This window comes from Oncorhynchus mykiss, chromosome 19 (genome assembly GCF_013265735.2).
Source record: "Oncorhynchus mykiss isolate Arlee chromosome 19, USDA_OmykA_1.1, whole genome shotgun sequence".
NCBI classification, from domain to species: domain Eukaryota; kingdom Metazoa; phylum Chordata; class Actinopteri; order Salmoniformes; family Salmonidae; genus Oncorhynchus; species Oncorhynchus mykiss.
In genome coordinates this window covers 26,914,045-26,941,450 of record NC_048583.1, presented here as the reverse complement: position 1 = coordinate 26,941,450, position 27,406 = coordinate 26,914,045, and the positions used below count along the sequence as shown (strand labels likewise).

General features: G+C 42.0%; 1 protein-coding gene across 2 annotated transcripts; it reads right to left on the bottom strand.

The window, feature by feature from the left end:
- Nucleotides 1-23: 23 nt before the first annotated feature.
- grm1b (glutamate receptor, metabotropic 1b) lies at nucleotides 24-27,406 on the bottom strand. Of its 2 annotated transcripts, none has more exons than XM_021573768.2 (10): nucleotides 27,272-27,405; nucleotides 22,590-23,437; nucleotides 18,581-18,830; nucleotides 15,855-16,090; nucleotides 12,560-12,806; nucleotides 11,968-12,136; nucleotides 11,423-11,549; nucleotides 3,833-4,221; nucleotides 3,052-3,584; nucleotides 24-2,333 (listed from the first exon to the last, which is right to left on the bottom strand). In XM_021573768.2, the coding sequence occupies exons 2-10, from the start codon at nucleotides 23,317-23,319 to the stop codon at nucleotides 1,352-1,354; spliced, it is 3,663 nt and encodes a 1,220-aa protein (XP_021429443.1). In that variant the 5' UTR covers nucleotides 23,320-23,437; nucleotides 27,272-27,405; the 3' UTR covers nucleotides 24-1,351. The 2 variants fall into 2 exon arrangements, with proteins under 2 accessions (XP_021429443.1, XP_036810433.1); XM_036954538.1 differs by having other exon boundaries at nucleotides 2,061-2,298; nucleotides 27,272-27,406.

Here is a 27,406-nt window from a genome sequence, read left to right as displayed (position 1 = left end):
CCACGAAATAATGACTACATGAGTACATGTGCAAAACAAATATTTTATTTATTCTAACAAAACACATATCTTCAATAATGTGAACGACAATGACTGTTTGCACGACTGTGTTTGATACATGTTGTAAAACAGAAAACATGATTGAACTCTATGAAGGCATATCTATCAAATAGCCTATTCATGTTACTAGCCATTGTTTATTACATTATATATAGTGAGATCATAACAATTGGTAAAAGTAAGAATTTATACTGTACAAACCCAACAGTCACTATAAGCAACACACTTATAAATGGTAAAATAAACGCAGTAATTCCTTTTAGTAAAACTAATCTGAATCGTTACCAAAATAGGATGCATACTACTACATACTGTACATTCACAAAAGTAACAAATTACATGTTTGGCAGTCATATTATAATAGACACTGTTGCAAGTATGGATTTAGAGGAGTGTTTATAAAATAGACAAGACTTGCAATAGAAATGAGAGACATTTTAAAAATGTTTTTCTGTAAATGGAAGCATACCGGATTCATGGCACTTGAATCCTTCTGGTTTTTGCTTGCTACATTCTTACAGTAGTTAGTTATTGTATCTGTATAATATATTCATTCTGAAGTTATCTGATGAAGAAAGTGACTGTGACAATCTCTGTGATTTTTTTCTTCTGAATAATACATACTTCATTTGAGCAAAAACAACAAAACACATTCATCTAGAACATTTTACATTGTAAGGTTATAACTGTATTAGAAAACATGGGCCTACACAGTGCACACATTATTTATAGACATGTTTGTGAACTACAGGTTGGATAGTCTATTATGATAAACAATCTACTTTCAAGTGGTGGAAGTTTGCCTTAATGAAAACAAGCAACAAACACAACCATTATTGTAATACCTGATGATGGTCAAATTCACACTGCATTGTACCCTTAAAATAACTGCTACTTACATGACTTCAATAAGCTACACGAAGAAGACTATCTTAGCTTTTTGCTTTCCTAATAAGACACTGAGCAACTTCAAAGCTGTTCATCTCTTGCATAAACATGGCAATACATTTTGCAACAGGTTAAATCTTTTCTTTGTGATATTTATTATACAACAATAAGACCTTTTAAAAGTGTGTCCTGTGCTTTTTTTGCTCACTTTCATCCCTGTAAACACACACTTTTGCTCATAGATTTCATGAGTCAACCAATATAGTCCAGTCAATCTCTCAATAAAGTTTTCAAGACATTTTGACCATTTCTTACTGGTCATTAAATGGAACACAAATAATATGCTACAAGTCATCAGCTACAAAATGGCTCTATATTATTCTACCATATCTACAGTACTCGTTCACAGCGTTGAGCTTTGTGTGTAATCCTTCAGAACGACGGAGGCATAGTTTGGAGGGGTGCACAATATGGACTCGGACACGGGTGAGGCGTTATGAAAGGGGCTCCCCATGCTCGCTGTATCACGAAATGGGGAGGGGGGCATCAGGGCCAAAGAATTCTCCGTTGCTAATTTGAGCTGAACGAGGTCGTCGTCCTCTTCTTCTTCGTGAATCAGGGCGTTGTCATACATGTATCCATGGAGGAGGCCAAACCGCTCGTTCTCCACCACTACATCCTCCTCAATCTCCTCCTCCTCCTCATCCTCCATCTCCAGGTGGGAGGTGTGCTCCTCGTCGTCGAATGAGCCAAGGTCTAGTTGCAGGGGCAAGACTGCATGCTGCTGGATGAGATGAGCCTGGTGGTACACAGGCCTGCCATGACTGCTCCCAGACCTGCCCCCAAAACCCTCACCACCACCAACAGGGCTGGGCGGAATGATCATGTCCATATCATTGAGCTCAGGGATGATGAAATCACTGTTGTACTTGCCCACCACCTCCTGTAGCTGTAGGTGGTCCATGATGACTCTCTGCTGGGGGATCACTCTGCTCTGTGGCAGGTGCGGGGGCATGTGCTCAACAGGAGGGTAATATTCAACCACCTCCTCGTCCACCTCTTTCATCGGCCCACCAGTGGTGGGCATTATCTGCCCATGGGCCATCATGTGGGGACTAAGGGGAGGATTGTATCTGACTAGGTCGCTCTCGTCCTCCTCGGCTACATTGTACAGAGTCTTGGTGCTGAGGTCAGAGAACTCCATGGCCATGCTGCTGCCTGTGTTATGGTAGGTGTTAGTTAAGGGTCTGATGACGGCCATCTGATTGGAGCATCCTGCTTCCTGTCTCTTCACGTGCACAGACAGTCTTTGCCAATTGTGCTCCCCTTTTGGAGCATGATGTCTTGCACCTGGTTCAGACCATGACACAGACTTTCCATTAGAACTATGAACAGAATAAAGATGGCTGTTAGCTATTTCATAGGGACTCAGAAAGGTGGAGACAACAACTGTGTTTCTGGTTCATGTAATAACATTTTTAAAAAGGAAAGTTAAAATCTATAACAGATCAATTCTATGTTGATGGTGACTTTACAAAATGCGTATTTTTGGTTTGATTTACTGAGGATTGTATATTTATTTATATATTCAGATGAATGTATTTCCAATATACTATACATCCTAATTCTGTGGTACAGTGTATCCTGATAGTGATCCTTCAGTACTCATGGGTATGCTGGTATTAATTATATTCAGCAACAGATCAACCAACGGTGGTTGTTAATTGAACATTGACCTAGATCTGGCATAATATTCTGTAACACTCTCTTTGTGTCCCAAATGGCACCATATTCAATACATAGTGCACTATTTTTGGCCCAGGTCAAAAGTAGAGAACTAGCCTATATAGGTTGCCATTTGGTACGTAGGCTCTGCCCTCTGTGCGTGAATTACTGTAAAGCAAAATCAGCATCCCAGTGGTACCTCAGGAGCCCGTATTCACAAAGCGTCTCAGAGTAGGAGAGATGATCTAGGATCAGATCCCCCTGTCCAGCTTATCTTATTCATTATGCTCTAAAAGGCTAAACTGATTCTATATCAGCAGTCCTACTTTGAGACTCGTTGAATACAGGCCCAGGAATGACTCATTTCCATCAACTTACTTCTCAGAGTTCTTCTTCCGTTTGAACATGTCGAGCAGGCTGTTGCTCCGGCAAGCGATATTGCCGTCGCCGACGTGCATGCGCACTACATCTGAGGTGGTGAACGCGCTGCGCACATTCCGCTCCGGCTTGGCGAGGATGATATAGATCTTTGGTGAGAACATACAGCCCAATGCCACAGTCACACTCAGGCTCACTGAGAACGATGTGGTGATGATCTTGTAGTTAGAGCCAAAGTAGATGGGCACAAACGCCAGCCAGATTATACAAGTTGTATACATAGTGAAGGCGATGTACTTGGCTTCGTTGAAGTTAGCCGGAACGTTGCGCGTCTTGAAGGCGTAGTAGGTACAGCTCATGATGAGCAGGCCGTTGTAGCCCAGTGGCGCTACCATGCCCACCGTGCTTGTGTTGCAGATCAGGAAGACCTCCCTGATGCTGGGGTAGGACTTGACGGGCATAGGCGGCTCCAGGATGATCAGAGTAACCTCCAGGGTGAGCTGGACACTGACTAGGAGGCCGGCGATCACCAACTGATTATACAAAATAAGAAGAACACACAGGATTTATATGCCGCTTTTTTCAAGGACACAAGACATACCAAAGACAAAACAATAGGTGCGTCTGAAATGGCATCCTATTCCTTATAGTGCACTACTTTTGACCAGGGCCTGCTAGTGCACTATATAGGGAATAGTGTGCCATTTGGGAGGTATCCAATGTCAAAACCATCAAATGAAAACAAGAACAAAGAGAAATCTAAATAAGTCTATATAATCACCTGGGCCCAGGCGCTCATAAACCGCGGCTTCCTGGTACAGATCTTCTTCTTGCTGCCAGCCAGGATGCGTGCGATGCGGTTGGTCTTGGTGACTAACGCTGAGTAGCACATGGTGGCTGAGAGGCCCACCAGGAGGCGCTGCAGGTAGCAGGAGGCCACGGTGGGCCTGGCGATCAGAGTGAAGGGGCAGATGTAGCCCAGGAAGATCCCGGCCAGGATGATGTAGCAGAGCTCGCGGCTGGAGGACTTGACCACAGGCGTGTCCCGGTAGAGGACGAAGATGAAGGTGACAAAGGAGGTGACCAGGATGCCCAGGCAGGCAAACACCACCTGGACGATGGACTCTGGGTTCCCCCACTCCAGGTACCGCAAGGTGATTGGCTCGCAACCTGGGGAGAAGACACAGATAAAGAGAATAAGCGTGAGACCTTTCTCTGAAGATATTTCACTTGAAACAAAGCACAAAGGCTATTACTGTATGCAATAGGCTAACTGATTGATGGATGGATTGATTGATTGATTCAACCTAGGACCCAGACAGTGTATGTCTGACTTGACACTTCTTAATTCCAAATTGACAAAACTACCCAAAATCACAAAGGATGAAATAAACTTATAGTGGATAAAAAAAAAATTCATTCTGCACAGTTGAATATTAATTCAATATGGGTAGCCTATAGCATTTTTCTTTCTCCAAATCAACCATCTAAGAGCCTGTGTAATCGCTGCCTCCAGTTGGAAAACACACCAAGTATTAAAGTAGGTTTTCAGCTCAACTATAAATAAACCCCTTCTCTACTTAGGGAGAGGCAAGCTGTAGTACAAAGCGTAGCCATTGGAGGCGAGGGGGAACGACAGGACTGCAGCAGGAGTCAGTAAATCACTGCAGCATAACACTGGTCCAAGCATCCAACATCACCACACTATTCATCCAATGACACAGCTAACTAATGGCAAATATTTCACTGACCAATTTTATATTAAAGAGATAATTCAGGGTTTTGGAAATGATGCCATTTATCCTTTTCCCCAGAGTCAGATTGGATTTGTGGATACCGGTTTTATGTCGCTGTGTCCAGTATGAAGGAAGTTAGAAGTAGTTTCGTAAGGCAATGCTAACTAGCGTTAGCACAATTACTGGAAGTCTATGGGTATCTACTAGCATGCTAGCAGATACCCGATTCCTGTAGACTTACAGTCATTGCGCTAATGCTAGATAGAATTGGCTCGCAAAACTACTTCTAACTTCCTTCATACTGGACCTGGAGACATAAACATGATATTTATGAGTTCATCTGAGTCTGGGGAAGTAGATAAAGAGCATCAATGCCAAAATCATGAAGTATCCCTTTAACGTCAAACAGCAAAAAGGAAATAATCACACAAGGTCATTAAGTTTGTGTTATGGTTGTTAAAATAATTGCCATCTAAACAAAATGTTCACTTTCACAAAGTTGATGACAATTATTTTTGGTTAGTATCATTGTTTCATGTCTAATGTCTTTGGGGCGGCAGGGTAGACTAGTGGTTAGAGTGTTGGACTAGCAGCCGAAAGGTTACAAGTTCAAATCCCTGAGCTGACAAGGTACAAATCTGTTGTTCTGCCCCTGAACACCCCTGAAGGCCTTCATTGAAAATAAGAATGTGTAATTAACTGACTTGCCTAGTTAAACAAAGGTGAAAGGTAGACATTTAATTTCAAGGAGAGCGTCTTATCTTTGAAGAGCTTGAAAGCCATAAGCAGTAGCAATAAGAAATGTAGTGTTGTCTAATATATGATTAATGGTTCTCTGGTGTCATGGGGTACACCTTTGAAAATAGGAAAGCAGTATAGGCCAGATGGGTGAAATAGTGCTGTTACCAACAATCATGGATGAATAAACTCTGCTGAGCACAGATTAAGTGTTGTGCTGCGAAGGCTTTGAGGAACTGAACTTCAAAATCAGACTGTATTCCCTGTGGGAATAGTGTCTCCCCTGTGAATAAGATACAGTGGGGCAAAAAAGTATTTAGTCAGCCACCAATTGTGCAAGTTCTCCCACTTAAAAAGATGAGAGAGGCCTGTAATTTTCACCACTTCAACTACAGACAAAATGAGGGAAAAAAATCCAGAAAATCACATTGTAGGATTTTTAATGAATTTATTTGCAAATTATGGTGAAAAATAACTATTTGGTCACCTACAAACAAGCAAGATTCCTGGCTCTCACAGACCTGTAACTTCTTCTTTAAGAGGCTCCTCTGTCCTCCACTCGTTACCTGTATTAATGGCACCTGTTTGAACTTGTTATCAGTACAAAAGACACCTATCCACAACCTCAAACAGTCACACTCCAAACTCCACTATGGCCAATATCAAAGGACACCAGAAACAAAATTGTAGACCTGCACCAGGCTGGGAAGACTGAATCTGCAATAGGTAAGCAGCTTGGTTTGAAGAAATCAACTGTGGGAGTAATTATTAGGAAATGGAAGACATACAAGACCACTGATAATCTCCCTTGATCTGGGGCTCCACGCAAGATCTCACCCCGTCGGGTCAAAATGATCACAAGAACGGTGAGCAAAAATCCCAGAACCACACGGGGGGACCTAGTGAATGACCTGCAGAGAGCTGGGACCAAAGTAACAAAGCATACCATCAGTAACACACTACGCCGCCAGGGACTCAAATCCTGCAGTGCCAGACGTGTCCCCCTGCTTAAGCCAGTACATGTCCAGGCCTGTCTGAAGTTTGCTAGAGAGCATTTGAATGATCCAGAAGAAGATTGGGAGAATGTCATATGGTCAGATGAAACCAAAATAGAACTTTTTGGTAAAAACTCAACTCGTCATATTTGGAGGACAAAGGATGCTGAGTTGCATCCAGAGAACACAATACCTACTGTGAAGCATGGGGGTGGAAACATCATGCTTTGGGGCTGTTTTTCTGCAAAGGGACCAGGACGACTGATCCGTGTAAAGGAAAGAATGAATGGGGCCATGTATCGTGAGATTTTGAGTGAAAACCTCCTTCCATCAGCAAGGGCATTGAAGAAGAAACGTGGCTGGGTCTTTCAGCATGACAATGACCCCAAACACACCGCCCAGGCAACGAAGGAGTGGCTTCGTATGAAGCATTTCAAGGTCCTGGAGTGGCCTAGCCAGTCTCCAGATCTCAACCCCATAGAAAATCTTTGGAGGGAGTTGAAAGTCCGTGTTGCCCAGCAACAGCCCCAAAACATCACTGCTCTAGAGGAGATCTGCATGAAGGAATGGGCCAAAATACCAGCAACAGTGTGTGAAAACCTTGTGAAGACTTACAGAAAACGTTTGACCTCTGTCATTGCCAACAAAGGATATATAACAAAGTATTGAGATAAACTTTTGTTATTGACCAAATACTTATTTTCCACCATAATTTGCAAATAAATTCATAAAAAAATCATACAATGTGATTTTCTGGATTTCTTTTCTCATTTTGTCTGTCATAGTTGAAGTGTACCTATGATGAAAATTACAGGCCTCTCTCATCTTTTTAAGTTGGAGAACTTGCACAATTGGGGGCTAATTAAATACTTTTTGCCCCACTGTATCTGCTCTGAGCTCTTAGGGATATTTAAAGGGATACTTCAGAATTTTGGCGATTTCTCCAGAGTGAGATGAACACGTGGATAGCATTTTTATGTCTCTGCGTGCAGTTTGAAGGAAGTTGCTATCTAGTGCTAACGCAATTTCCAGCTAGCGTTAGCACAATGACCAGATACCCATGGACTTCCAGTCAGATGCCCATAGACTTCCAGTCATTGCGCTAATGCTAGTTAGCAATTGCACTAGCGCTAGTTAGCAACTTCCTTCAAACTGCATGCAGAGATATAGAAATGTTATCCACAAGTTCATCTGATTCTGGGAAAGCAGATAGATGGCCTTATTGCCAAAATCCCGAAGTATTCCTTTGATATTATACAGCTGAACAGAAAGGTTGAGTGCATCACATGAGCAAGGAAGTAAATGTAAATATTGACTTTAAATTTACAAATACTTTGGGCCTACTGTAATGTCATGTAATAATATACATGGATGTAATAGTATAAGATAATATATGGCTAAAAATCCTCTGATGTATATTAACCAGGTGTACAGTGCATTCGGAAAGTATTCAGACCCCTTCACATTTTGTTATGTTACAGCCTTATTCTAAAATGGATTAAACAGTGCCTTAGACCACTGCACCAATCGGGAGGCCAATCCCATTCTTCTCTGAAGATCCTCAAGCTCTGTCAGGTTGGATGGGGAGCGTCGCTGCACATCTTTTTTCAGGTCTGTCCAGAGATGTTCGATCGGGTTCAAGTCCGTGCTCTGGCTGTGCCACTCAAGGACATTCAGAAGCCATTCCTGGATTGTCTTGTCTGTGTGCTTAGAGTCGTTGTCTTGTTGGAAGGTGAATCTTCAACCCAGTCTGAGGTCCTGAGGACTTTGGAGCAGATTTTCATCAAGGATCTCTCGGTACTATGCTCAGTTCATCTTTCCCTCGATCCTGACTAGTCTCCCAGTCCCTGCCGCTGAACAACATCCCCACAGCATGATGCTGCCACCACCATGCTTCACCGTAGGGATGGTGCCAGGTGTCCTCCAGACGTGACGCTTGGCATTCAGGTCAAAGAGTTCAATCTTGGTTTCATCAAGACCAGAGAATCTTGTTTCTCATGATCTGAGAGTCTTTTAGGTGCCTTTTGGCAGACTCCAAGCGGGCTGTCATGTGCCTTTTACTGAGGAGTCGCTTCCGTCTGGCCACTCCACCATAACGGCCTGATTGGTGGAGTGCTCCAGAGATTGTGTCACACCCTGATCTGTTTCACCTGTCTTGTGATTGTCTCCAACCCCTCCAGGTGTCACTTATTATCCCTGGTGTACAGTCGTGGCCAAAAGTTTTGATATTAAAATATTAATTTTCACAAAGTCTGCTGCCTCAGTTTGTATGATGTCAATTTTCATATACTCCAAAATGTTATGAAGAGTGATCAGAGGAATTGCAAAGTCCCTCTTTGCCATTCAAATGAACTGAATCCCCAAAAAACATTTCCACTGCATTTCAGCCCTGCAACAAAAGGACCAGCTGACCTCATGTCAGTGATTATCTCATAAACACAGGGTGAGTGTTGACAAGGACAAGGCTGGAGATCATTCTGTCATGCTGATTGAGTTTGAATAACAGACTGGAAGCTTCAAAGGGAGGGTGGTGCTTGGAATCATTGTTCTTCCTCTGTCAAACATGGTTACCTGCAAGGAAACACGTGCCATCATCATTGCTTTGCACAAAAAGGGTTGCTGCCAGTAAGATTGCACCTAAATCAAGCATTTATCAGATCATCAAGAACTTCATGGAGAGGGGTTCAATTGTTGTGAAGAAGGTTTCAGGGCACTTCAAGTCCAGCAAGCGCCAGGACCGTCTCCTAAAGTTGATTCAACTGCGGGATCGGGGCACCACCAATACAGAGCTTGCTCAGGAATGGCAGCAGGCAGGTGTGAGTGCATCTGCACGCACAGTGAGGCGAAGACTTTTGGAGGATGGCCTGGTGTCAAGAAGGGCAGCAAAGAAGCCACTTCTCTCCAGGAAAACATCAGGGACAGACTGATATTCTGCAAAAGGTACAGGGATAGGACAGCTGAGGACTGGTGTTAAGTCATTTTCTCTGATGAATCCCCTTTCCGATTGTTTGGGGCATGCGGAAAAAAGCTTGTCCTGAGAAGACAAGGTGAGCGCTACCATCAGTCCTGTGTCATGCCAAAAGTAAAGCATCCTGAGACACATTCATGTGTGGGGTTGCTTCTCAGCCAAGGGAGTGGGCTCACTCACAAGTTTGCCTAAGAACACAGCCATGAATAAAGAATGGTACCAACACATCCTCCGAGAGCAACTTCTCCCAATCATCCAGGAACAGTTTGGTGACGAACAATGCCTTTTCCAGCATGATGGAGCACCTTGCCATAAGGCAAAAGTGATAACTAAGTGGCTCGGGGAACAAAACATCAATATTTTGGGTACATGGCCAGGAAACTCCCCAGACCTTAATCCCATTGAGAACGTGTGGTCAATCATCAAGAGACGGGTGGACAAACAAAAACCCACAGATTCTGACAAACTCCAAGCATTGATTATGCAAGAATGGGCTGCCATCAGTCAGGCCCAGAAGTTAATTGATAGTATGCCAGGGCGGATTGCAGAGGTCTTGAAAAAGAAGGGTCAACACTGTAAATATTGACTCTTTGCATCAACTTCATTTAATTGTCAATAAAAGCCTTTGACTCTTATGAAATGCTTGTAATTATACTTCAGTATTCCATAGTAACATCTGACAAAAATATCTAAAAACACTGAAGCAGCAAACTTTGTGAAAATTTATATTTGTGTCATTCTCAAAACCTGGCCACGACTGTATATATCCCTTTGTTTCCTGTCTCTCTGTGCCAGTTAATCTTGCATGTTTTTCAAGTCAACCAGCGGTTTTCCGGTACTCCTGCTTCTATTATCTTTTGCTAGTCCTCCCGGTTTTTGACCCTTGCCTGTTTTCTGGACTCCGTACCCGCCTGCCTGACCATTCTGCCTGCCCTGACCTCGAGCCTGCCTGACCATTCTGCCTGCCCTGACCTCAAGCCTGCCTGACCATTCTGCCTGACCTGACCTAGAGCCTGCCTGACCATTCTGCCTGACCTGACCTCGAGCCTGCCTGACCATTCTGCCTGCCCTGACCTCAAGCCTGCCTGACCATTCTGCCTGCCCTGACCTCAAGCCTGCCTGCACCTCTGTACCTCCTGGACTCCTGAATTGTTTAATAAATATCAAGACTCAACCATTTGCCTCTTGTGTCTGCATCTGGGTCTCACCTTGTGCCCTTATAGATGGTTGTTCCTCTGGAAGGTTCTCCCATCACCACAGAGGATTTCTGGAGCTCTGTCAGTGACCATCGGGTTCTTGGTCACCTCCCTGACCAAGGCCCTTCTCCCTTGATTGCTCAGTTTGGCCGGGCGGCCACCTCTAAGAACAGTCTTGGTGGTTCCAAACTTAATCCATTTAAGAATTATGGATGCCACTGTGTTCTTGGGAACATTTTAATGCTGCAGAAATGTTTTGGTACCCTTCCCCAGATGTGTGCCTCAACATAATCCTGTCTCGGAGCTCTACAGACAATTCCTTCAATCTCATGGCTTAGTTTTTGCTCTGACATGCACTGTCAAGCATGGGACCTTATATAGACAGGTGTGTGCCTTTCCAAATCATGTCCAATCAATTGAATTTACCACTGATGGACTCCAATCAAGTTGTAGAAACATCTCAAGGATGATCAATGGAAACAATATGCACCTGAGCTGTAACATAACAAAATGTGGAAAAAGTAAAGGGGTCTGAATACTTTCCCGAATGCACTCTCTTTTATCCTTCATTAGCTTTGTGCATATGTTTATGTAGGCACCTCTACAAAGACACAAGAAAGCTAAAAGCAAACACCATACACTCCTAAATAACCCAACAACTCGATGGTACTGTTTTGGACCCATTCATGCACAATTCTGTAGGTGTGAAAGAGGGAAGGGAAGGGCACCGTACTATACCTTCCAGTTCAGGGTCCGGCCACCAGCCCAGGTCGCAAGCCGTACAAGTAAACTCATCCTGAACAATCTCGTTGTCTTTACAGGCTGTACAGATCCAGCAACAGCTCACCTCTCCCTTCCTGATCACCTGTTTCATTCAAACACATAGACAGGATGAGATTGCACTGTTGGAGTCTCTCAACTCACTCAATTTACCCATACAGCCAGTCACAGTTCTCTCCCTAGTCCCTACTCCTTCCCCTTGGCCTTAACCCAGATATGCAGCATCTGAATAAGTATAACTAGGGTAGGGGTGGGGTGTCCACCATATTGCTTACACCTTACAGATCTGCAAAATGGAAGGTTTTGCAGATTGCTAATGTGTAAGTTGGGCTAACGCGAGTTATGGAAAGGGAAGGAGGAGGAGATTGCTTTCGCAATTGCATGCAGATTTATTTTAATGAGAAAATCAAGCGCCCGTGGGCGTCCTAGTGTTAATGAAAGTCAATGGGTAAATAAATAATTACGTTCAGTAGCATCAGACGAGCTGGACTGTTGACACCTACCTTGATCTCTCCCTTGGAGCAGGGCTCGCTGCAGACGGAGAGGACCATGTCACTGCGGTTTATCTGCATCATGTAGTCATCAATGCTGAGCTGACCCTCGTGCCAAGAACCCACATTGATGTAGTCGAACGCACCAGGCTCCACATACTGTAGGTTCATTATTTCATACCTAAGAGTGGAGGGGAAGTTGCTATGAAACTTGTATCTGATTCAAGTGTACGGAGACTTATTTTCATAGTGAAAGAGAAAGCAACAGATTAAATTATATTGATTGATCATGGGCAGGGGACTTTGGTATACATAGATATTGATATTGGTTATATTTCAGGAGGATTGGTTGTCTTCTGGGCACGTCATCCTAATCATTTGGAAACAGTATTGTCACTGTCAGGGGATTTTTGTTGAGTACTAAGAGTAGATGCTGTACTTGTCGGATTCACACCGCAGTCATCTCGCTCAGGAAACCATCGTCTTAACCTTAAGTTTAAGAGGAAATTCCCTCTTGGGCTGAGGGTGACACTGGTTTTATGTCTCGTTGGCAGGGCTATCTCATCATGAGACCCTGACTCTGCATCACCTGGGCTACACCTACCTGCCAGGTGTGTCCCCATTTTCATCAAACCACACATCTTCTCCAGACACCCCAGTGAAGGAGGTCCTCATGAGGAACTCTAACAGCTGGCTTCCATCGATGGGGTCCATGGCTTTGCATAGTCCCACATGGCCGGGGCAGAGGTGGCTGTGCATGTCATGGAGACCCTGAGCCATGGCGTAGATAGCATTGATGACGAATCCCATCTTACTGTCCTGGACATAGTTGTCCTCTAGACTTTCGTAACCTGTGGAATACAGTTAAAAGAAAGGAAGGAAGATTAGGGATGCATTGTTTCCTCAAAGTAATTACAAAAAAAAAGTACTCAATGTTTCAGCTCTGTAAGCATTATACAAGGAATATACAATGTAATGCAATGTAAAGTGAAATAGATAGTCATATCTGAATATGAAATAAACTATTTTTCTATTGTCAAACATCTTTTGCAGCGTAATATCGACTGAAATATTACCAAGGACTGATAGGGTGTCCAAAGACACATGCTTATTATTCTTCTTGGGTTTTGTGCAGCAGAAGGACACACTGTGCTGTTCTGTTCTGTGTCTGGGAGCATCAAAGGGCAGGCATCATTATGTTATGGCATCAAAGAAATGCTTGTTACCATGGAGCCACCAACCATTTTGCATTCGCAACTCGCAATTCAATTAGGTGTAAATAATGTGGTAATATTATCATTAATTGACAGAGGAAGAAAATCTATTATTCTCATTTATTCCTTCCTCCCTCGATGCAGTTGCGTCGCCGTTTGCCAGAAATACAGGTCTACACATTGTGCAGTATGTTAAAAGATAGAGACAGTAGAGTAACACTTTGATGATTTACCTAGAATTTGAAGAGAACAATATAGAACTGGGTCCAGGGACACCCTATCGATTAACAAGCGTGAAGCAAGCTGGAAGCAATATAAACAGCACATACTGTAGCTGATCTCGGTCTTATACTAATCACAATATTAAAGGGCAACTCCACCACTTTTCAACCTGATATTCATTATCTCCAGCACCGAACCAGTGTCTACGCAATCGGTGAAAACAGCGAGTTTCTATGATCTGTGGTTAAAAAGAAAAATGCGTATCTGTGATATCACATGGTAGGATTAAAAGTAAGAAGAAGTGTGATTATCAAAAGCTGCAGCAGGTTTCTAGCCAGAGGGAGGGGTATGTTCTTGCTCCCCACGTCACCGCGAATCTAGTTTGCTTTTAACTTCTGCTTATGGCATCGTGTAGAACTTCTTAACGTTCTGTTTTTTTTTCTCTTCTACAAAATGTAGAAATGCGCAGTTTTCACACGTCGACACTGGTTTTGGTGCTGGAGATAATGAGCGTGAGGTTGAAAAGTGGTGGAGTTGCCCTTTAATAATAGTATCCGGTACAGAAAGAATCAACAATTTGACTCATATCAATTTGTGAATCAAACGGTTCGGGCACAATGATTGCTCAGTTTTCAGATGTGTTTGTTTGTAGCCAGGCTTGTTTTTAAAAATTGTTATATATCAACTTACTGAATGTTACAAGTACAAACAAACACACCAACAATCGATTGGATAGGGTTGTGGATAGTGGTATGAAGAGTGAGAGATATACACTGAGTGTACAAAACATTAAGAACACCTTCCTAATATTGAGTTGCACCTGCTTTTGCCCTCAGAACAGCCTCAATTCTTCGGGGCATGGACTCTACAAGGTGTTGAAAGCGTTCCACAGGGATGCTGGCCCATGTTGACTCCAATGCTTCCCACAGCTCCATCAAGTTGGCTGGATGTCCTTTGGGTGGTGTCCATTCTAACCCCATGGTGTCTTAACGTATTGGGCCAAGGTCCATATAGGAACATGCAGCTTGAAGTTCTACAAGGCAGACCAGCCAGTTCGCATCTCATCTAATGCTTTCAAATGTTATTGGGCTTATGTTTTATACAAGCAATCTCAAAACCAGGAGGATGTGAGAATACACAGCATGTGAGGGAAACCAGTTGTTGTGCTCTCACTGCAATGCATAAAATCCCCCCCAATAGCTTTATATAGTAGGGGTCAACAGATATACATTGATAGCGTTGAATTTCAGGGTTGATATGCCTCTGGTTTGGTATCTATGCAGGTTAGGAAAAACCATCTTAACCATAAAGGTTAATGACTTCCCATCAAACAAATCATTGAGTTTTCTATTGATGATACACTATATCAGTCGACCTCTATGTATATCGCCAGAGTGATGTGCTTTAAGAGTTCGTTCAGAAAAATACACACTCACCATTTTGGAGCTCTATACAAAGGAACGACAGAACAGCAGGCTATGACTCTATCTCTGATTATCACAAATTATCAACATCCTTGTTATAAATAGTGCAGAACGTAAGAGAAACTTAGGGCTTGGTTTATTAGTGAAGAGGTGGATGTACATTCAAAAAGATAAAACTAGTCTTTGAAAAGGAGATGTAAAATAGAAACGTAAATTCATGCTAAATATTAAAAAACATATATACTGCTGCATGCATCGTTTATATTTACCTTTCACTTGAATCAAAATATATTTTTTGAAAACATCAGCAATTTCTATAGAATTCATCACTGGATTTGCTAAACAATGGTAACCAACTTGTAAATGAAGTTTGAAGACGCACAGTAGCAGCCAAACGTTTGGACACACCTACTAATTCAAGGGTTTTTCTTTCTTTATACTATTTTCTACATTGTAGAATAATACTGAAGACATGATTCCACATGTGTTATTTCATAGGTTTGATGTCTCCACTATTATTCTACCATGTAGAAAAGAGTACAAAATAAAGGCAAACTTGAATGAGGTAGGTGTGTCCAAACGTTTGACTGGAGCTGCATATAGTACAAAAGGAATAGAAAAGTGCAAGGTGGGGAAAAAAAAAACGTTTTTTGAAGACATGCTTTTTGAGCATTGTTTCAAGTCATCAATACAGCTTGAGCTAATCAATTCATCTGATTATTCACTTTTTTTTTGGAGATCCAATGTGCCTTTTAAATTCAATTTACCTAGATCATCTTTGGTTGGCCAGGAGAATGTTTTAGAAATAAAATAAAAACAAAAACAAAACATTATTGTATGGCTAGATGCACAGAGACCATTTATTTGCTCCAGTTTCATGAAACTTCTAGCCATTTGAGACAAAAATACCATGTAAACATAAACATAGACAACATAGACAACATAAAGTATACCATATGCTAGTTCACATTGCAAGTCTGCAACCCTTCTGAAGAAACCATTATCATTCTCTATCATATCATTTCCTCCCCATATCTACCTGAGCAGTTTTTCCTGTAGTTCATGTTCTCCAGTGGGTGCCCTGGGATGCGGCACTGGAACCTGTGCTGCCAGAACTCAGGGAACCATGGGTTCCTGGTGTTGGTGTTGAGGCGGAGCTTCAGGAAATAGTCATCGAAGGACGTGACCTCCTCCGAATGCAGCTTCACAGTGATACCGCCCACAGCCTCCTGTTCATAGCCCTCGACCACCTCATCTCTGTCTGCCCAGCCATCACTGTGGGGAGAAACACAGTAACATTAACGTTAGGACTACTCCTTACCACCCCAAAATGGGTGGTCTTTTAGAGCAATTCAATGGTCCCCTGAAACAGATGTTGAGAAAGTTTTTAGATGACTCTGGTAGGGACTGGGGACAAAATGGTTGCATTTCCATTTGCTTGTCTACACCAGACAAGTTGGACAGCCTGAGGGAGAAGGCAAGACCGCATCTTCAAGAGTCACAACAAAAGCATAAGGTATGGCGCGACAAAAAATGCAAGAGAAAGTGAAAGGAAGTCTGAGCAGAAGGTGCTACTACTTCTACCTTCTGATTCAAGTAAACTGCTTGCCAAGTGGCAGGGGCCATGAACAATGGTCAGGAAGACAGAGTCTGTGTAACCTATGAGATTCTCTTTCCAGGAAAGCTTCTTCTCAACCAGAGAATATCAGAAATAAAGTTGACGAATATATTCTCTGTGTTGCGTGTACTCATTTCACAGCTTAGGGAGGTGTAATGAGCATGCACAGCCTCCTGCTCATAACCCTCCACCACCCCATCTCTGTTTGCCCAGCCATCACTATAGGGGACAGAACATTTCATCAGTAACACAATACAGAGGAATACACACCTTGCCACTTGCCAGGAGAGTATGCTAATCACATTATATTTTTGTGTAGCACACAAAAATAAACAATTGACTAATGAATACCCTCCTCCCTCCTCCAGCATGGCAACATCACCAATATCTAGCCATCTGTTTCACAGCGCTACACACACACTACGCTCCAAGAACCTGCTGCTCTGACGTCAGCACATTGAAGTCATCATTCAAACCATGGTATGAACAAAAAAACACTCAACCAGGCCATACCACCTCCATGTGGGATACTGGGTATAATTGTTGCATTGTCTAACCTTTACATAGAAGGAAGCCTGTAGCTTATATACCCAAATCAAATTTGCCAAACAATGGCAAAAGTAATGTCAGCATTTAACAATAAAGACCTCTGCTATTTAGAAAAGGCATCTTGTTTCTTACAGGAATCACATACACATATAGGGTGCAAAACATGTGTGCACTAGACTGTACTATAAGTAACATTGCATTTGACAAACTACTGTACTGTATGCTGGGTAAAAGCATCTGCAACAGTAAGTGGATACATACTGGAGGAATGAGGTCCACGCTGCAAACAATTCTTTCCTCTCATCCTCCACACAGCCCAGGATAGATGGATGGCCCTCCCCAGCCTCCTCTATCATAGATGGACCCAACGCAATGGGCTGGCTGCGTTCACTTACCGCACTGCTCTACAAAACAGTCTTTTTTTTCAGTCGCTAGTCTCCTTGACCCAGAAAGAAACAGCCGCACCAATCCCGTGTCCTATTTATCACCCGCGAAGACGTCACAAGCTGCATAACTCAACTGCCGAGAGTTGAAAGTTTTATAGATTTGTGTTTTATCGTCGGTGTTTCACACTGTATCCTCACTATCACCATATAACAGTGTTACATCACTTACTTTGTTTATATATACAATATGTTTCTGTCTTTTGAGGAGGAATTGTCCAAACTGTAATCCAGGGTTAGCCTGCATGGTCCAACTGTATTGTTATTGTGTGAAAGGAAACAATAGAAACCTACAATTGAAAAAAGACCAGGCTAATTCGGGGACAGTTGTGGCTGCTGCTGGAGCTTCACCAAGACTAGGTCTTCATGCTAGCTAGCTCCATCACTGCATAGCTACAGTCTTACTACAGTGAGGGGGTGTCTACAAGCTGATCTGTGCTTTGATGCTCAGTCGTCCTCACCACTGAGCTCTGTGCTGGAGGTGCTGTCCCATATTACCCTAGTCTCCCACCGAGTCGGTGATCTGACAGGGGGGGGGGGGGGGGAGAAGAGCTGTCCCATATTACCCAAGCCTCCCCAGTTTGCCTGTGATCTGACAGAGGAGAAAGAGAAAGATAGAGAGCGGTAGAAATAGATAGAGAGCTGTCTAACCATGCATTATTCATGAGAATGAGTGTGATTAAAAAGCTTCTTTCTGTTTTCAGAAGGACCTCCACTACTGCAAGAATAATGATTATTATTGTGTTCAAGTATAAACTGAGTAAACCATCGGGGGCCTTGGTATGATATATCAAAGGGAGAAACAGCACCTCAATGCTTAGGACAACCCTCAATGGTCATGGCAATAATTTCTATACTATATGATAATAATGAGGTCAATCACTCCACTATATGGAGTAAGGTACGAACAGCAAATTTGCCATTCTATGTTCAGCTTGATCTGATCTGGGGCCTAATGAATCATGCGTTTTAGAGTAGGAGTGCTGATCTAGGATCAGGTCCCCCTGTCCATGTAATCTTATTAATTATGATCTAAACTGATCCTAAATCAACACTCTTACTTTAAAATGCTTGATACACAAGGCACCAGTTTGATATCTCCCTTTGACCCATTGCTAAGACTGATTATGAACATATAAAATGATCTAACTTTACCTCCCGATGAGAAGGAACTCCCCTGCCACCCCAAGTCGTCTCATAGCCATGAGCAGTCCACGGACCGTCATGCCCTCGCAGAAGCAGACAACCACCCGGGCCTTGGGCAGGCGTTCTCTCAGCTTCCTCAGCAGCCTGTCAAAGTGCTTCTCCCCAGCATTGCTGTAGATCTTGTCTGAATGGGCGATACACAGCCCCTCCTGAGAGGCCAGCTCCTTAAAAGCTTCCATGCCACTTTCTCCGTAATTACCTGGGAAAATAAACAGCATTAACAAACAAAACAAAAAACACTATATCATGGTCTTTAAAGGTAACTATATATTTGAACACAATATTATTTAAAAGGTCAATACAATATTCTACATTCGGAAGAAGTTTAAGGCATTTTGTACTATAACTTCACCTGTAAGCACTGCCAACAAGCCAAACACAACAGCACTGCAACCTATAACTAGTGACTGCATTTCAAACTTTTAGTCTGTTTGCCATGTCATGCCACTGTAACTCAAATCACTTCTTTATTTAATAAAAACACATATCATTCTATTCATCGGTCTGGTAAATAACGAAGGTGCAACAGAACAGAAATGTAATTGGGTTTTAATGAGTTCACCAACAACTCTCTGCCTGAGTCCTCTGAGTCCCTCACTGCAGGTAGATCAAAGGTTGCATCGCAAATGGCACCCTAATCCCTTTATAGTGCACTACTTTTGACCGGGACCTATAGGGCTCTGTTCAAAAGTAGTGCACTATACAGGGAGGGAATATGACACCATAGGACACAACCGGTGACTATGCACAGCAGGCAGGCAGCTATAAACCTTATATCATTCAGACATCTCATCATCGGGGCATGGAATCTTAATTATTGTATAATAGTCTATCCTACTGCCTGGCTCTTATTACTGTACTGCAGAACCGAACTGTAGCTACTAAAGCCGAGAATTGTCTTGTTTTCTCAGTCTCATATGCTGTTGTTGTTCAATACTCAAAAGGTGGAAAACATAAAAAAATATATATATTTCTTATTTCCGGTAGTTTATAACATTGAAGTGAATTAATCGGAAAAATTACTCATCTTGACTGAATTACATCATGCTGCAAAGAGTTTGTGGATAAGGACAGCATATATATTTCTATCTAACCTCTTAAATGCAGTCATTTACCAACCAGGATACTTTCTGACAGCTGGATACCTGGTGGATTACCTGCCATCACCTCCCCAGTAAGATTTAGTAGGACAGACATTTCTGAAAGACTTGGTTCACGAAATCCTTCAAAGATTAAATTCATGTAACTCAAGAATTTTGTGTAGTTGAGGCAGTGACTAGTGAGTTGTGGTAGTATGTTGCACACATTCATTTCGAAACAGAGGTCAGGAGCAAGTTGTAAGTATGCTATTGCCATGATAAACCAACAAAACAAAATGATATCTTTGGGAACATCAACACAAATCATTGCAAGGGCTGCCGTCATGTAAAAGCTTCTATTGTAGTACCTTTATGTGGGAGATAAAGTACACTCTTAGAAAAAAAGGGTTCCAAAAGTGCTCTTTAGCTGTCACCATTGGATAACCCCTTGACAAACCTTTTTGGTTCCAGGTAGAACCTTTTTGGGTTCATCAAAGGGTTCTCGTACGGGGACAGCCGACGAACCCTTTTAGGTTATAGATACCACCTTTTTTTCTAAGACTGTAGTCATGATTGCTATTTGATCTGCTTCAACGATGTAAAACTGGATTACAATGGAAAATAACAAGCTGTTGCTTTCAGTATTGCGGCATCCACTCAAACGGATCATACAAACAACTCATGTGTCCAGCTGTACGCCCATCTGATTGAGGCTTGTAAAGTCATTTGATATAGCTTTTGTGAAATACAAATGAAGAGTTGGGTTCATGGACATGAACTGGTATAACTGACCATTGCTGACTGGAAAAATAGAACCCAAAGATCCAGGCCTGTCATAATCATGTGCCAACCTCAAACTATAAATAGACCAGTGACGACCCGTCATTCAGGGTAGGTGGGGCTTCGAGCCCCACATTTTTAGCAACAAAAGTTATAATAATATTTTTGGGGGGGCTTTCCTGTTATTTTTCCTGTTATTTTGTCACATATCAGTTTGCAAACAATGTAAAATATATATATCATTGAGTTAATAAAGCCGCATACAAACATGGTCTCTTTATTGTTTTCTTGAGTAAGGCAGCTCCAAAATGCAGGTGTTTCAGCCTAGTTCAATGCTTTCTGTGGTGGTGGGGCAAGCCAACAGATTGGCTAAGTGTTCTGTCACTCATGGGGACACTACGTCACTGCCAAGTCTAAGGGTAGAGCTAAAACATTCTAGCCTCTCTGGTGCTGCCATAGAGTTACATTAGAAGTGTCCATCCAAAAGGCTCAAGGTCATTGGCCACAGATAAAATTACGTCAAATCACATATCTACAGTAGCTTCTACAGTAGCTATGTCAACATCATACTTTCAAAATCTTATCTAGCAGTCATCATCATGAATCAAGTCAACAATCTACTAGCAAATCCTTTTAATCCTTGTCATATGAAGAGAAATAATGAAGAGAAATTATAGATAAAACATACCGGTGCTCATCGGCCATTGGACATAAACATTACACAAGTTGGAAATCGCAAATTCAACAATGAGTGGTTTGGAAGGAACCAGTATGGCTAACTGCAAGCAAATCAAACCTTAGCCTGCTATTCGGTGGAGTGGCTGTGTGGTCCCAAGTCTAAGATTAAGGGTCTCTTTACCTAGTTTATATTTTATAAACATTCAACATTGGCCATGCTGTCAATGAAGCATGATTTGTGCCGAAAATTCAAAACAACTGTTAACTCGGAACTACAAAATCTGACATTAGTGAGTTCAAGACAACTGGGAACTCGGGAAAAACGAGCTACGACTGGGAAAATATGTTCTGAACTTTCATCCAATCGGAATTGTAAATTCAGAACTTGGGCCTCTTTCTGGAGCTATGACCTGAAGAACACTGACGTCACCATGATTCAACCTTTTTTTTCTTAGAGTTCCCAGTTGTCTTGAAAGCACCATAAATCCAGAGAATGCCAGACTTTGATGACAAAGTTTGATGACAAAATTCACCCACAAATGACCAATTGTCAGTAGAAACCACATTTGTTGACGCAAGTCAGCCATATCGGCTATTTTTATTTTAAAAGGCAGTAAATGAGGCTGAATGAACTGTTTCGCTTCTAGACAAGGCTCCGCTGATAGCCAGATGTAGCAGTGGTAAGGTGTTAGGACTGCTGTTGGGACTCTGCTGTTGGGACAGCTTTATGTAGGCCCTAACAGTTTGTGGGCACCGTTTGTCACCGTTATAGTGCAATGAATGTATTGTTTAGTGTTGTGTAGTGGCTTTGCTGGCATGCAGGCATTCCACATTATTATTATTTTTGCTCCACCACGATCTACATGCTAAAATCGCCACTGAGATAGAATATTCCGTCCTCCCTAACCAACAGCTGATTCCAAACATTGCCCTCTCTTCACTGGTCTGACACTTCTCTCCACACCTAATTAAGCCCTTGAAAAGCTTCCGGCTAGACCAGGGTTAATTAACTTTAAAGTGCTAGGAGCAAGCATAGAATTTGACCATGAAAAAATGGCTTCCACACCAGTGTGTGCCCAGTGGGTTGTACCTTTTCAAGGATTCTTCCTGAACTGTAGGCCTAAATTAGAGGGATGAGGAAGGCCTGAATGAACAAGCACAGGTTATAAGCTTTGGTGGATTATGTTGAACCCCCTTGTTTTTGGAGCTAAATCCATTAGGATTATGAATTATGACGAATCTTAATCAATTGTACAATAACACATATCTGACATGAGAGTATCCGCAGCTCTGCCAATTATTTAAATCCCCAACACAACGTAATCAAATTGTGTTTGAATAGATATTGATGGCAAACATGCAACATGCAATTACTTTTGTAAACAAAAAAACATACAGTAGGTCTACAGACAGTGACTTACCCTCTGTATGGACTGCTGAGACATATGTCCAGTTATAGCGTTTCACAATGTCCAGGATGGCTCTGGCTTGGAGAGTATCAGAGGGCACAACCCTAAGGAAATACTTGAAGAGAGTTTTGTCACTCAGATCTATGCTGGTTGCAGAATATGCTATCTGGGGGATATTGAACAGCTGCAGGAGGTTCTGAACTTGAATAGCCACTGAGCTTGACCCAGGTCCGATAACTCCTGCTATGGGTCTCTTGGTGGCGGGTGGCTGACTCGCAGGCATCCCTTCAATGCACCACTGTCTGGAGGTACCATCCTTGTTGTCATCATCCCGGATCGAGATGAGAGAGTCTCTAATGAACTCAATACTCTGCTCCAGAGCCACTGAGGAGTGCCAGCAGGAGTCCCTGATCTCGCACCCAAGAGTGATGTTGGGTAGAAGATTCGGATTGGAGTTGATTCGGTCCAAGGTGTGGAACATTGCTTCTACTCGTTGGATTCCATACTGTTCCCGAACCTCACCACATTTCCTCTCCGCTACCTGCTCTGTTGACGGTTGGTGGTGGACCGAGAACAGGGCACCAATTATAATGTCCCCATCCATTCTGGCCACCAAGCGGGACGAACCAGCTTTAGGAACCACTGACCTCTCAAATATGTTACTGGGGGAGACGAATGCGTCATACAGTAAAATAGGGAAATACAAAAACCTAATGGCATTCAAGTACATCATATTCCACATGGTGTGAACGGTCTTGGTGATAGAATCATGTCCTCTTTGCCATTGGGAAGAGCTGTGGGTCCAAGTTTAATCGAAGATCCATCATCTCCTTACCACACCTCTTTCACTGATGTCTTTTCTGCAGATGAGATACGTATATTAATTTAAGTTTTCTTTAGAAACAAGTGATGATAAACAGCTGTCCGTTGCCAATCTATCTTTGGCAACTCTTTATACCCTTTGAAACACTACATAACTTCTCAATTAACAAAAGGAAAATATCCCACTGGACACAGACGTAAATTCAACATCTATTTCACGTTGGTTCAATGTAATTTAATTGAAATAAAGTGGAAAAATCAGTGTGTGCCCAGTGGGAGAGCTATAACGCAGAAGCGAACTTGACATTCAATCATGAATAATCAAAATAATAATAGCCTAGTCTACAGTAATTTATAAGTATATAATGACATTGAATGCCTCTGATAACATGTACTGCAACAGTTTGCCCGGAGACTGATTAAAAGTTGATTGGTCTGATGGTTGGTTTGTATGGCTGGTTTCAGCACCTAGTCATTGGACAGCACTCAGCGCTAATTTGCCTGTTGAGTTTGCAGTAATTTACCCACACTGAGCTACATATATTTCTGCTTAAAATGCTGCTAAAATGACTCATTGAAATTATGAATCAGATCTCATATAATTTACTACACCTTGAGGCCTATGTACAGCACCAGTCAAAAGTTTGGACACACCTACTCATTCAAGGGGTTTTCTTTACTTTTACTATTTCTACAATGTAGAATAACAGTGAAGACATCAAAACTATGAAATAACACACATGGAATCATGTAGCAACCAAAAAAGTGTTAAATTTTTTTTTTTAACCTTTATTTCACTAGGCAAGTCAGTTAAGAACAAATTCTTATTTTACAATGACGGCCTACCACGCCCAAACCATCCCCTAACCCGAACGACGCTGGGCCAATTGTGCGCCACCCTTTTGGACTCCCGATCACACCCGGTTGTGATACAGCCTGGGATCGAACCAGGGTCTGTAGTGACGCCTCTAGCACTGAGATGCTGTGCCTTAGACCGCTGCGTCACTCGGGAGCCCCAAAAGATATTTTAGATTTGAGATTCTTCAAACTAGCCACCCTTTGCCTTGATGACAGCACTGCACACGCTTGGCATTCTCTCAACCAGCTTCACCTGGAATGCTTTTCCAACAGTCTTGAAGGAGTTTCCACATATGCAGAGCACTTGTTGGCTGCTTTTCCTTCACTCTGTGGTCCAACTCATCCCAAACCATCTCAATTGGGTTGAGGTCGGGTGATTGTGGAGGCCAGGTCATCTGACTACATCAGTCTCCTTCTTGGTCAAATAACCCTTACACAGCCTGGGTGTGTGTTGTGTCATTGTCCTGTTGAATAACAAATGATAGTCCCACTAAGTGCAAACCAGATGGGATGGCGTATTGCTGCAGAATGCTGTGGTAGCCATGCTGGTTAACTGTGCCTTGAATTCTAAATAAATCACTGACAGTGTCACCAGCAGTGTCACCAGCAAAGCACCCCCACACCATCACATCCCTTCCTCCATGTATCACGGTGGGAACCACACACGCAGAGATCATCCGTTCACCTACTCTACGTCTCACAAAGACACGGCGGTTGGAACCAAAAATCTCAAATTTGGACTCATCAGACCCAAGGACAGATTTACACCAGTCTAATGTCCATTCCTCGTGTTTCTTGGCACAAGCAAGTCTCTTCTTCTTATTGGTATCCTTTAGTAGTGGTTTCTTTGCAGCAATTCGACCATGAAGGCCTGATTCACACAGTCTCCTCTGAACAGTTGATGTTGAGATGTGTCTGTTACTTCAACTCTGTGAAGCATTTATTTGGGCTGCAATTTCTGAGTTTACATCAGAGGTTACTCTGGGTCTTCCTTTCCTGTGGCGGTCACCGTGAGAGCCAGTTTCATCATAGCGCTTGTTTTTGCAACTGCACTTGAAGAAACTTTCAAAGTTCTTGAAATTTTCCACATTGACTGACCTTCATGTCTTAAAGTAATGATGGACTGTCATTTATATTTGCTTATTTGAGCTGTTGTTGCCACACACACACACACACACACACACACCTTGTCACAGCACAACAAATTGGCTCAAACGCATTAAGAAATAAGAAATTCCACAAATTCACTTTTAACAAGGCACACCTGTTAATTTAAATGTATTTCAGGTGACTACCTCATGAAACTAGTTGAGAGAATGCCAAGAGTGTGCAAAGCTGTCATCAAGGAAAACGTTGGCTACTTTGAAGAATCTCAAATATAAAATATATTTTGATTTATTTAACACTTTTTTGGCTACTACATAATTCCATTAGTGTTATTTCATACTTTTGATGTCTTCACTATTATTCTACAATGTAGAAAATAGTCAAAATATCGAAAAACCCTGGAATGAGTAGGTGTGTCCAAACCTTTGACTGGTACTGTATATAACCTATTGAGATTTTCAAAGTCTAACGGACATTCAAATTGACAATAACTTACAAACGTTTTAGGTAAAATAGGCTATTTCACAGTTTTTCATTGATTCAAATGTTTCAGACATTTGTGAATGAAATGCCATATTATTAATATAGGGTGAAGTCCGCATTAGTGGGACATCAGGTGTAGTGGGACATTTGTGTTTGAGAGTACTGTACTATGGTCATTTTGCAAACCAATCACAACAGATGTTATTTTGGGGTTGCTACTGCATGTGTTCTGTGTTGGTTAGTGTGACATCACATCATTGATGGACATACCCATCATTTATGGTCAGGTTTCTTAGGCGGGGTGACCCGTTAAAAATGATGAAAAATCGCTGTACTATGAAGGCTGTCATTCTGTCAATTATAATTTAACCATCTAGCATTTCAGTGTTAAAATGAATAGTTATTGATAGCGTTTTGAAATATAATAAACATTAATGTAAAATAGCTTGAATATTTTATGAAAATCTGATTTATAGTACTATCCCATATCTAATGAAGGAAATTACTGACAGGGAACTTTTCAGCTATAAAAATGCACAACATAAACCTTTAATCAATTTAAATACAATTTCCTTCATTAGATATTCTAAAGTACATTGAAATATGTTGTTGTAGTTGTTCATAACATCTCAAAATCAAGTCTAGACGCTATATAGCACATAAACATCATGGGATGACAGGTAAAGGAATTAAAGGGAAATAACAAGGGGTGTAAGGAAAGAACGGAAGAACAATGACATGTAAGAAATGTAGGCTAGAAAATGTAAGAAAGGGGACAGCATTTAGGGAATAATAGAGGTGATTCAGGATCAATTAAAAGCTGAGCAAGCTCCTTTAGATAGATTTTCACCAAGAGCTTGGAATGTCCCCAAATCAATTTCCCAATAGCATTGATGAGAGGGTCTAATAGAAGATCATAGACAAAATAAAAACATAAATAAAACAGAGAGTGTGTTATCTATATGCCTCTACAAAGTCGTATTTATGACTTCCTAACAAGTGCCAGGTGAAGTGGGATAGTAATGTATTTCTAATGAGTAAATAGTGTCCCACTTCATCTACTTAAATGTCTCACTAAAACTTAAAGCCACGCTTTAGCAAAAGTAGGGGTCTGATGTTCTTTTAGGGGTATTAGCATCCACTGAATAATACACTATCAACATGCTTCATCATCACAATGTAGATAAGACCTTAATTAATTGAAATAAACATACATTGAGTAGGGGTAGACTTATTTTTATTGTGTACACAGCCATTGACCAAAAAAGTGGCCCACTCATGCATATATCAACCTAACTAAACAAAATGCTACCATCACTGATGTTCACATGAAGAGTAGTCTCCTCCATTCATGTTACGTTGCACCTTTTGAAATCCTTAGCATAAAACACCTTAAATATCATAACGTTAGAGTGTGGACATACCTGCACCTCCTGCCTCGGGAACATTGCGTACCTCCTCGTCTCCTGAACCTCTCAGTTTGGAGCCCAAGTTAAGCCTTTGCCGCGCCAATACAGGGTTTCTCTTTTTGCCTCTCTCTCTCTCTCTCTCTCTCTCTC